At 40.4% G+C, this 12490-nt stretch overlaps 1 protein-coding gene across 1 annotated transcript; it reads left to right on the forward strand.

Annotated features, from left to right (window-relative positions):
- The first annotated feature begins 294 nt into the window (after positions 1–294).
- Positions 295–12236, forward strand: LOC147888615 (phospholipase A1-Igamma1, chloroplastic-like). The gene is made up of 4 exons (XM_087392327.1): positions 295–555; positions 10955–11384; positions 11428–11685; positions 11719–12236. The coding sequence occupies exons 1-4, from the start codon at positions 295–297 to the stop codon at positions 12234–12236; spliced, it is 1467 nt and encodes a 488-aa protein (XP_087248453.1).
- The last annotated feature ends 254 nt before the right edge of the window (positions 12237–12490 follow it).

Below are 12490 nucleotides of genomic sequence, written 5' to 3' on the forward strand. Positions count from 1 at the left end.
GAGATTTTGTTTCAGATCATGAATTATTGCTTGCAGGGAGATGCAAAAGCATGGATGCAGACTCAAATGGCTACCTTCAGGACTGCTCATCCCCAGCAGCAAAATCCGGAGTATACAGTGGTGAGAGTCGCTTTTCTTGCATGGTTTGCACAATCCAAGAGCCCTAATGAAGTATGGAAGGAGTTGTGCAAAATTCATCAAAAGGATAGTCAGGATGTGGATCAGTATCTGATAGAGTTTGGTAGACTGTGGAGTCTATGGTGTGAGGCTTTGATTTTTGAAGTACCCCCACAGATGATAAAGAGAGACCAGTTTGTGGCTGGTCTGGAGCCTACCCTGTGTCTGAAGGTGGAGCTGAAGAATCTTGATAGCTTTGAGGAGGCTGTCAGAGTTGCTCGTGAGAAGGAGTGGAAGGTGAAGCATCTGAGGCAATTGGGAATACAGGAAGAAGCGAAGAAGTATGTGAATGTTCCAAAGATGGTGAATGTACATCCTAAGAAAGAAGCTATAGCAATTCCTAAACAAGAGGATTCATTGAAGAAAGATATTCATGAAGTAGTGGAGCTCATGAAGTCTTTAAGCTTGAATTGGATAGAGTCTATAGGAAGAGGGAGAGGGTATTCGAGTAATGTACAATGCTGGAATTGTGGGGAGTGGGCACATAATTGCAAGTTTTGAAGCCTTTCCCTGATTTCAAAGCCATAACGTCTCCTACTTCCAAAAGGGAGCATGAAATACTTATGAACGGAGGCTTGTCGATTGCTATGGAGGAGGGTGTTGCTCAACCAATTCTATGTGAGGTCGTAGAGAAGAGCCCGAGAGAAGGGGTTGCTGCCACAGATGGCAGAAATGTTGAGATCCCATTAAAGGTAGCTAAGGATAAGTTTGTGTGTGTAGATGATCATGCTCCAATGTTATGTGATGATGTGCCTATGATGGTTGAATGCAATCAGTTTGTGGTTGACACTATGATTGTGCATACCAAAGAGACTGAGGTTTTAGATTCAACAAGTGAGGAAGAAAGAGGTGAAACTAGCAATGAGGATGAGACCTCAATCATGTGTGACAGTGATGAAGCTGATGTGGCTATTACTGATGAAGTAACAGACTTGCATGTAAAACTCTTAATTTGGGTGGGACCAACAAGTATTGATTGTGTGCATGCAGACTTTCATGTGTATGATGAGGTTAAGATTCAGTGTTTATAGGATGATGGTGATTCAGATGATGAGCTGGATTGCATTCTTGATGATGCACTAGATGATATGTTAGCATTGATCTCTTCAGAAAAGAATGTAAACACTAGTATGCATGTTGAGCTGGATGGCAGTGATAGTGTGGTTGATGATCAGCGAGATGCTTTACTTGATGATACCCTTGTGGATTTTGCACCTGTGGTTGGTAATGACAAGAAAATATGTACTTCTCATGATTGTTTAGAAAATGAAGATGTTAGTGAAGACTTGATGCATAGCAAAGAGTGTGCTCATATGTTTAAGCATTCTTCACGTGGAAAGGATGTTTGTTTTCTCTTGGGTGATCTTGATAATTCATGTGATGGGCTAAGTTTTGCAACTTATAAGGTTGAGGCAATAGGGTCTATTGAGAAGTCCCTAATCACAGATTATGAGCTGGTTGTGCCCATGAGATCTATGTGTGAGGTAGTGACCTCAAAAGACGTGGCTCATGAGAAGAGGAGCAAGACTCATGATACAAGTGTGATGGCTAATAGTCAGTGGACTTGTGTGATGTCTTGGCAGGATAAGCTGTGGGATCCTAGAGGCTTAGTGAGGATGTGGGTATATGGAAGGATCTGGTGGCTATATCAATTTGGTGTGTTGTTGATTCCTTTTGATCCAGGGGGATGGCAGGTTATGCATATCTGGCAGTGGAGGGGTCAAAGTTATCCTTTTGATCCGAGAGGAGGAAAGCAAAGGCATAGAGTACAAGCTTGCTTTGTTTGTGATCCAGGTGGTTTGCTAATTTTTTTTCTTTAGCTGTTGGATATGAATGTCACAGCAGAAGAGAAGGGGTTGCTAGAGATGTGTGGATAAAAATGAAAAAAATGTTTTTCACTTGCTACATGTTGATGGGCAGGTGTATAGCTATGTACATAGCTAGGTGGTGGTGGAAATGATCTATGGACACCCTCATGAAGGACTCCACACTCTAGATATTTTACTTGAGAAGGTAGATACTTTACAGAGGCTCTTGGGAAGTGATGAAAATGCAATATGGAGCACTAGACATTCCAGAACAAGGTTTCCCTGTGATGTGTGTAATTTTGGGGGGTTTGAGAAGTCCCAAAATTTGAATTTGCTTGGGCTTGGTGTTATTGCATGTGATGTTTGGGAAGGGTAAAAAGACAAAGGTAAGTTGGCTAATGGGAGGTGACGTGGCTTATATCAAAAAAGGTGTCCATGCAAGTGTCTACATGAGATCAAAGGAGGAGCTTCTCGATGGCGAGGTGGTGACTACAAGCGACATGCTACATGAGGACGACGGGGTGGTTGCCTTGGGTGTCTGGAAGGGAGGGCAACTCGCTACTGCTGTGTGGGCTAGGAGGAGCTCAGAAGCGCGAGGAGAAGGATGGCGCAGAAGAAAAGAGAGACCAAGGAATCTCTGAGAAGGAAGGAGTCAAGGGACTGGAGGTGACGGGTGAAGGAGCTTCTGAGAGCAGTTGATGACAACACGAGGCCATGGCGATTGTGGGAGGCTCATAGAGAGAGAGCGGAGGCAGAGACGGGCAATAGTAGGGGAGCATACAAGCTCAAGAGGAGCGAGGGAGGATGGGGGTGTTGTAGTGCGCTCATAGGCTAGCTGTTTGTCGATTGCTCAGAGACAGAGGCAGAGAGGCCTTTAGCCAAGCGGGTGCTCAGATGTACTGCAGAGACCTTGGCTGATGGAACTCCGGGGACGTCAAGCTACAATGTGGGAGCCTAACTCACCTCAGACATTAAGGATTCCGATAGGCGCTGGGGGTCGCTAAGAGGGCACCATCAGAGGAGGAGGGAGTTACATGGAGCGGCTGCATGGAAAAAGATGGCATGAAGCTAGCGGACAGGCGGGAGGTCTTTGACAGATGTGGAGGTTCATAGAAATAGGAGGACTATGGGGGGAGAGGCGTCGCTACTCCAGGGGGGGGCTGGGGATCACGACTACATGAGGGGGAGGTTCCAAAGGCTTGGGAGCTGAAGGGAGGACTGGAATCCGGCTTCTGTGTGGCTAGAGGCTTTTTTATTGACGGCAGTCATCATTATGGTGAGGAGGAGAGCTGTGAGCAAAGGCACGCTGTGGGTTTGGAAGCTTTGAGATGGAGATGGAGTCTCTCCAAGAAGCTTGAAGACCATTAAGATAAGGGTGTTACGCGAGATCAGAATTCAAAGAGAGGACTCCAAGTAGTCGATCATGGAGGAATCTCTGGGGGGGTCTGGAAGGACCTTGGAGCCAGGAGTCTGTGAGCTTTGTGTGCTCTCTGAGTAGAAAGGAACTGCAGTGCTTGGATGATCACGTGCAAGAGATGGGCTACATCATTTCTAGTACTTGATCTTGGGAAGACGTGATAAGATTTTGGACCATGGCCACTTTGTGGCTGGTTGTCCGGTGAATTGTGGGATTGGATGTATTATGTATCTGAATGCTTTGTGAGCTTGAGCTCATAGTCAGTAGGGGCTTGTGTTGGGCTGTGTAGTCCACTGGTTTTTTTAAATATTTGTTTGGCTTCCAGAAGAGATGTGTCCGGAGGTGTGTAGAGACAAGGATGTGGAATGAATGCCTTTTACCTTGTGATTGTGTTGTTGGGTTGTTTTAAACGTGGATGACGGTGGTTGTGAAGGCGGATTAGGCTCTACTGCTTTTGTCCATCCAACAGTAGTGCTCAGGTACATGCTCAGGTACATGCTTGTACATCTGGTCAAGCCTAATTATATTTTTATGCTTTGTGATGTGATGCCTTATAATGACCTTTTTATGCATGCATGTAAGACTTGCTGCTATAAGTGGGTGCTATGCTTTGCCTATTTTTGGTGGTGGTATTAATGATCTTGCACGACACTCCAAACATATGAGAAAAATAGTTTATGAAGGTCATGCTCGATACCTTCTGCTTGACCACCCTACGCATGAAGCTCAACTTAATTCGCCACCACCCTTTTTGAAGGCAAGTGATTGGATTACCTCTTGGAGGGAGAATGGAGAGGAGAATTCTCACGGTATGAAGAGAAGCCTTCTCATGGTATGAAGAGGAGCCTTCTTGGAGTATAAAGAGCTATCAATATTTCACAAGCTACCATATTGGGTTCAATTTGTAAATCAATCATCTCTTGGATCCCATGCATATCTTCAAAATTTTGGGGCTTCGATTTGGGCACACTTGGTTCGTGACAAGGACATAAAAGGAGTGCGAGAAGACTTGCAAGACATGGATAGGATGCCTAAGTTGTGGCCCCAAATGCATGGCAAAAGTGGTTCTCTTGAAAGCACCATGAATCCTGTCCAAAATAGAGGATGCAACGGTCAAGGCAGACATTGCCTCCTTTTGAACATTGATCCAGGACACATGCATTCCTTGAAAGGAGTGCTTTCAAATTACAATAAGCTTAGTGGACTCAAATCCCATGATTGGCATAAGTTCTTACAAGTATTCTACATGCTTGAACGCTTACTAGAACTACAATTGTCCTCATGCTTAGTATAGCTAAGATTGTGATGCATTGTTATAATTCTTTTGTTTCTTTGATAGTTTATCCTCCCACTTATAGTAAAAGGATGCTTATCAAAAGATGTGATAACAACTAGGTACAAGATCATTGGCATTGTGAGATATGATTACTATCATATCACCTTGGCTATATTTAGTTCAATTTTGAATGATCAGTAGAAAATTGTGAATCTTACATGGGCACAAGAAATAGGTGGATATCTCAAAAGGAGATATCTATATTGAGCACCGAGAAGGATAGGGTGCTACATCAAATCTATGTCCTTTCTTCAGAAGAACTTTCCCTCAAGCATTATGACAACTCAGGTGCACTTGCTTGTACACATAGTTGATGAGGTCACCATTGTAGGAACCATTCATAGTCATTCGATGTTTTTCCTTGAATGGTTTATGAAAACTATGAAGGGATTTGTAAGGCAAAGATCAAGACTCAAAGCAAGCATGGTAGAGGTTGGCTTGTGTAAGAGTCAATAGTATATATCATGGAGTTTCTTGCATCCATGGATCATGATATGCCACACACTTGGCATAACCAGGAAGATGACCATATTGTTGGCCAAGGTTCCCCAAGGAAAAGGGATTGAAACAAATATGATCAAAGAACAAAGGGTGAAATTCAACAAGTTTTGTATCCTCGATAGCAACAAGATGCAAAAGTGAATTGAGAGATATGAAGAGGAAAAACCTGACAGCATAAATGTGAGGGTGAGATTTAGAGTCATTCACATGTGAGTGCTACCTATCCACATGATCTTGCTCTTCTCCCTAAAGGCATGTCAATGGATTGGCTACAATAGGCTCTACATAAAGCCAAATATGATGGATACATAGTACCCAAGTGATAAAGAGAGTTTGCATGAGGATGTATGGTACATATAATCTTCTTACCTCTTGACTCAATTAAATTATTCATGGTCACAATCACTTTAATAAAATGCATCCTCATTGTTTTAATGATATTCTTTTGTAGTGCAAAAAATATAGTACATTATGGTCATATGGATAGCATTTTTGTGTGGGACGCATCAATTCAAAAGAGTCACATATGATTGTGGAGTCATGGCCAACTTCATATAAGATATTCAAGCAAGTGCTTCTAATACCGATCTTCTTTCTGCACAATTAAATTATTGTGGGACCATACACAAAATCTATGAAGTTGATTTTATACAATTTAGTATCTTCATTCTTGATGTAAAATGGTTTAGAACTATCTGCCAACGGCCCCAATACTACAATCAAAAAAGGTAGTAGTGGTTTCTTTGCCATAGATTCCACCAAATTGACCAATGAAAGTGATACATTTGTTCTCCCCGAGGATTGTGAGCAAGTACATACTAATTAATTAATTAAGCTAATGCCTTCATCTTTAAATAATTGGTACATGTTCATCTATAATTAAGCACAAAATTAATAGAATTGATGGCATTTAATTTGCATCTTAAACATAGGTGATCTTCCATTCAAATCATTCTAATCCAAGATGGTGGTATATGGTCCAAGTTACTCCTCGAAGTAAACATAATTTTGAAGATAGGGATGTGGATATGGATATTCCACCAATGGGTCCACTTAATCTCGATGGATCTAGGGAAGAAGATGAATATCACAATATGAGCCAAGAAGAAAGTGCATATTATGATATCATAGCAGAGGAAGGTGGAGATCACAACATTGGGGAACAAAATGGGGATCATGTATCACCTGATATTATAAATTGGAGGATCAAGTCTTAGGTAAATGTATAATAGACGATGATGATATAGGGGATCAATTGATTATACACTTAGAGATAGACCTATTTGGTGCATTGGACTTGGCTAAAGATGAAGCCATTGATGTAAATCCTACTGATTGATTCTTTTGCCATTGACAAGGCTTTTTGTCTTTGCCCCTTTCACTTTTATAGTGGCATTATGTACATTTGTATATTAAATTCACCATGAATATATGAGTATATTGATCTCAAGCATGGTGTACATACTATTATATTTTTTATCTTTCAAATGATAAGACTTGTAGCAAAAAATCATTTCAAGTCTTATTGCAAACAACATTCTGTAATTCCATCGGTATGGAAAAAAATTCTGGTGTTAGCATATACCAACATTGGTAAAATGGCTTCTAATAGTGTTGATATATACCGACACTATCTTGATGTTGGTATATACCAATGTTAATTAGTGTTGGTATATACTGACACCCACCCGCATTCCATATCGGTAGTTTTCATGCCTATGCATGCTAAACATTGGTAGGAAAACATCAAAAAATGATGAAGGTGTAGTAGTGCAATGTCTCTCATACTAAGGCCAAAGGAATGTCTCTCATACTAGTGCAATGTCTCTCATACTAAGGCCAAAGCAAAACATCGTACCCATAGGACACATACACATGATGGTAATATACAAATCCATACTTTTTTGGAGCACTTACACATAGTGCATGATTTAAAAACATGAAAAATATGCATGTCTTACCACACAAATGATATGTGAATCACATAAGAATTTGCAAGAACATGGGTCTTACTCTCATATTAATATAAATCCATATGGAAACAATGAGACACAAATGAAGTTGTTTATTCATAGAGTGGTTACATATATAGGCAACTGCCTCCATGTAGGTAGATCCCAAATCCACAATCATCTCCCTGATTATCTCAATCAATCACCTCCTATGATCACTCACTCATCACACCAACCTGACACACCTAACTAGAACCTTCTAGCAGTACACCTACACTCACACACTTCATGCATAGGACTCCAAGCCCATAGGCACATACACACACACATCAATTTGCCCCTTCATTCCCCTTCACAAATTGATGACCTCATCCCTTAGCAGTAGTACATGGGATGCTCCATGGCTTTCCCACTATCATGTGGCAACACTCATGGCCCCAACCTATGACTCACTCATAGGATTCTTGGTTTACAACTAGGAGATGGACACAGACTATGTATGTAAAGCCCAATGAGTCCAACAAGGAAAAATCTCAAAATACTAACAATCATTTAAGGATGGACTATCCATGGCAGAGAACCATTATTGACCTCATACACACAACTCAGAAAACATATGGATCCTTACCCTTGTTAGATTTGACTTGGGTATTGTAAGCAGTGAGAGATTGAGTTTTGACATTCTCTAGTTCTTCTTCTTCTTCAGTTTCTACTTCCTCAACAAGATTGGTTGAACATCTCTTTTTGGCATAACATTCCTTTTCAAAGTGTCCAAGTTTGCCACAAAAGTTACATTTCATTTTGCTCTTTCCTTTAAAGTTGCTTAAGTTGATTCTGGCCAAATATGCCCCTTCTTTGTAATATGCCCCTTCTTTATAAGTGAGACTTCTAAGTAAGATGGCAATTACAATATCTTCATCAAGATTAAACTTGATGCCAGATAACTGTGTCAAGATGCTCTTCATTGAATTTAGATGTGAAGAGATGGACTCCCCCTATCCAAATTTAAGTCAAAGAACTTGATAAGCAAGCTATACTTAGATCATCTTCCCTGTGCTCTAAACCATGCTCAAGATGAGTCCATGCAGCATGAGCAGTCTCACATCTATCAATGTGATGAATATAGGAATCACTCAGACCAAGAGCAATTATAGCAAGAGCTTTTTCATCTTTTGGAAGCCATGAAGCTTCTCCCCTTGTCTACTTGCAATGAATTGACAAGATGTTTCTTTTCTTCATGTACACTTAAGAATTCACACATTCACCTATAGTATATAATGCCTAATAATCCTCTTAGAATAAATAAATACCCACTTGACATTTTCTTATAATTATGTTTTGATTAAATTTATAGCAATTGATGTGATCTATTCAAAACTTTGACACATACAACCAATAAAAGAAGTTTATCTCTATATATCATTCATATTTACTATGATCCCCATCAATTTTTTCAATTTGTTCGGTCCATACAAGGAGTGTAAACATCAATCATTACAATTGAGACAAATGGATATTTTTTAATTATTGTTACACTATCATCCACCATTAAATCAACATAAGTTAATGCGACATTGTTCCAAACATTTTTATTTTATAGTCATAATTGCCAAATCTCTTGTAATGGTGAGTCACTATTATTTAGCATTATACGCTTTGTTAGTATTTTTTAGACTTTGATACTTTTGACCTTAGATTCAACATGTTATACATGTGTGGAACTTTCCTTTGTGCCACATATTGATACTCTTCATGAGGAACATGTACCGTTGATGAGTGTGATCTCTATCTACTATTTGTCTCACCAAGATGTGTATTGAGTTGACACAATCTCTAAGATGAGCAAGGACAAAACCAAAATATTTACCATTCAAATGAAAGATCCAGTCTCAAGCATATGTTGAATTCAAGCATGCCATTAGAGCAGAGTTGAGTTCAAGTTTGTCATCAAAACAGGACAAACTATAATGCATGCAAAAATTGGCTCATGTTAGTTGTTGATTTTGACTTGTTGTCTATTGGCCACACAAGACATGACACATCTCCATCTATCTCTCTTCTATCTACTCCTAGCCCTAGCTTTTACGTGTCTGATATGTGACAACATACAACCCATGTGTATGTTACATGGGAACTACCAGCTTATGGTCTCACAATAGAAAAAAACACACTAAACATTCACTGCTTTTTTTTTTATTTGTGTTAGAAATAAGCCAACATCTGGTAGTATTTAGAACATAATATCCATTTCTTTGAATTTAGAGAGGTACTAGTACTAAAATATCTCCTCTAGATAAGTTTGAAGTGACTCCAAGTGAGATTTATGCCTTTAATGGTGTGTACACAAAAGAGGATTGTCATGATATTTATGTTCTTGGATGATTCTCTTTAAATTGGCTAAAAATTCATTCATGTCAATCTCTTTGTGTGTGGCTCGTGTGCGGGTGGAACATTGACAATATTTACAAAATAAGAGAGATAGTCCCACAATCATATCTTGATAGTTCTTGAATTTTTTGAGGTTGGAGAGATAGAATCTTAGTTTGTAGGCTTTTATTTATAAGTATTTGATGTTTGTGAGCATGAACTTAAGCTATTCCACTTATAGTATATATTTTCTTCATACCATTTGGAAACCAATCATCCTAGAATAAATAAATACCCTCTTGAGCTTTTCTTATTGACAAAACTGTAACAATTGATGTGAGAAATTCAAACATATAAAATGTTTATCTTTATAAACCCCTTAACTTACCCCAATTAATATTTGTTATCCACATCAATGTTTTCAACTTGTACATACACTTGAGGAGTGTGTAAACATCAATTGTTGCAATTGAGACAAAGAAATGTTTTTAAATTATTGTTACATAGTTATCATCCTCCATTAAAGGAGCATAAGTTAATGTGACATTGCTATAAATATTTTGAAGTAAAAAATAATTTGTATTTTATAGTCATAATGGCTAAATATCTTGCAATGGTAAGTCTTTATTACACGTGGATTATGTGCTTTTTCATGCAATATGTGTATTGATGCTTTCGACCTTGATTATAACATGTTATACACGTGCATAGCTTCCTATATTGGTACTCTTCTTGAGGAATACGTAACTGTGATGAGTGTGATCTCTATCCACTATTTGTCATCAAGATCTCTATTGAGTCGACACAATCTCTAAGATTATGTGGACACTACTAGAATAGTTACTATTCAAAATAAAAGGTCCACTCTCAAGGATATGTTGCGTTCAAGCATGCCATGAGGACAAAACAAACGTATAAGGCATGCGAAAATTGACTCAAACTAGTTGTTGCTTTTGACTTGTTGTGAGTTGACATGGTTTACCACGTATAAGGCCCTCTCCTCCACTAGCCCTAGCTCCTATGTGTCTAGTGTGTGACAACATACGATCAATGTGTATATTAGACATGGCATATCCCCCTCTCTTCTACTCTTAGCCCTAGCACCTATGTGTCTCGGGTGTGACAACATGCGACCCATGTGTATGTTAGACATTAAAGAGGTTATGAGGGAGAAAGAAAATGTGTATGTTAGACATTAAAGAGGTCATGAGAGAAAGAAAATGTGTGAAGGATTATGACGAGTCTTCATAGAAATTCTTGAGACTACGTCTGGGCCTAGAATTTGTGGCGGTCTGAACTTTTATAACGGCGCAATGGTCACGCAGTCAGCCGTCACTGTTCACCAGCGTGGAAATTGCTTGGTCAATTTAGGAACACGATCTCTGCATGCATTCAGCACTATATCAAGCTAGAGCAACCGAATAATAATACTGCTCTCACATGGAAGGAGATTCAAGGAGCGTCCCACTGGGCAGGCTTGCTCGATCCCATGGACCAGAGCTTGAGAGCAGAAATCATAAGATATGGAGAGTTCACCCAAGTTTGTTACGATAGCTTCGACGCTGATCCACAGTCCAAATACTGCGGAAGCTGCAAGTTCAACAAGAAAAAGCTATTCAAGGCGGTGGGTATGAAGGACTGCGGTTACGAGGTGACCCAAAACCTGTACGCCACATCACAGTTCCCAATCCTGGGAGCCATGTTTTTCCGCACCTCGGAAGAGAAATGGAGCAACCAGTCCAATTGGATTGGCTATGTAGCGGTATGCACATCTCCAGCTGAAATCCAGAGGCTGGGAAGGCGCGACATTTTGGTGTGCTGGAGAGGCACAAAAACTTCTGCGGAATGGGCTTGTTCTAGTGACTGCAGGCTTACATAATGAAACTGCGAAGAAAAGCATCTCCCACGCTGTCAAAGTCGAACAGGGCTTTCTCAGCCTGTACACGTCCAGGATCGAGGGATCCACGTTCAACCATTACAGCTCTAGAGAGCAGCTTCTGCTGGAGGTAAGAAGGCTCCTCGACCTCTACAAAGGCGAGGAACTGAGCATCACCATTACAGGCCACAGTCTAGGAGGCGCGTTGGCAACCCTAAGCGCATACGATATCGCACAAGCGGGCATCAACCGTTCGACCGACTCTGATGACGTCGCTTCCAAAGTTATACCGATAACTGCCTTCACCTTTGGCTGTCCTCGAGTCGGGAACTGGGCATTCAGACTCAAGTGCAAAGAGCTGCACGTCAAGATTCTGCGCGTCGTAAACAAACACGATATCGTACCCAAAGTCCCAGGTTTCATCGGTAACGAAACGGGGGGTGTGCTAAGTCGACTCCTCGAATGCTTGCCATGGACGTATTTTCACGTGGGTAAGGAGGTTTTGGTAGACAACAAGCGCTCGCCATTCTTGAGGCGCACGAGGAACCTTCATTACCTGCATAATCTGGAGACATATTTGCACTTAGTGGACGGCTACAACGGTCCGAAGCGACATGATTTCATTTCTCACGGTAGAGATCCTGCTCTTGTAAACAAATATACTGGGTTGCTGGTGGACGAGCAGCTTATTCCGTCGTCCTGGTGGCAAGAGAAGCACAAGGGGCTGCTGAAGAACGACAAAGGCTTGTGGATTCAACCAGAAAGGGACGAAGAGGACAAGCCTCACAATTGCATCAACTAAAAGGTCCCCCACGAAGATTTCTTATCTTGATTGCAAATAGATTAAAGTAATTTGTTCTTACCATGGCTTTCTTAAGGCAAGTGGCCATGGAAAGCTTTGAGTTTCCATGGGCCTTAAGACACTTTCCATGGAAAGATCTCCTATGGTTAAAGTGAGTTCTTGTTAACATTTTGGTTTCTTGCTTACAATTTGTGTGCACATTTTGAGTCTAGGCTCTCTTGTTCTTCAAGTCTCTTTCTAATCAAAAGGAGAAA

The sequence above is a fragment of the Dipteris shenzhenensis genome, chromosome 21, assembly GCF_047967505.1.
Source record: "Dipteris shenzhenensis isolate YYH24624 ecotype China chromosome 21, Dip_SZ_1.0, whole genome shotgun sequence".
In the NCBI taxonomy this organism is placed as follows: Eukaryota; Viridiplantae; Streptophyta; class Polypodiopsida; order Gleicheniales; family Dipteridaceae; genus Dipteris; species Dipteris shenzhenensis.

Coding starts and splice junctions, on each gene's coding strand:
- LOC147888615 (XM_087392327.1), top strand. CDS start 295: ATGATAAAGAGAGACCAGTTTGTGGCTGGTCTGGAGCCTACCCTGTGT. Junction 11,385..11,427: donor CATTTTGGTGTGCTGGAGAG/GCACAAAAACTT, acceptor TAGTGACTGCAG/GCTTACATAATGAAACTGCG. Junction 11,686..11,718: donor CGCACAAGCGGGCATCAACC/GTTCGACCGACT, acceptor TCGCTTCCAAAG/TTATACCGATAACTGCCTTC.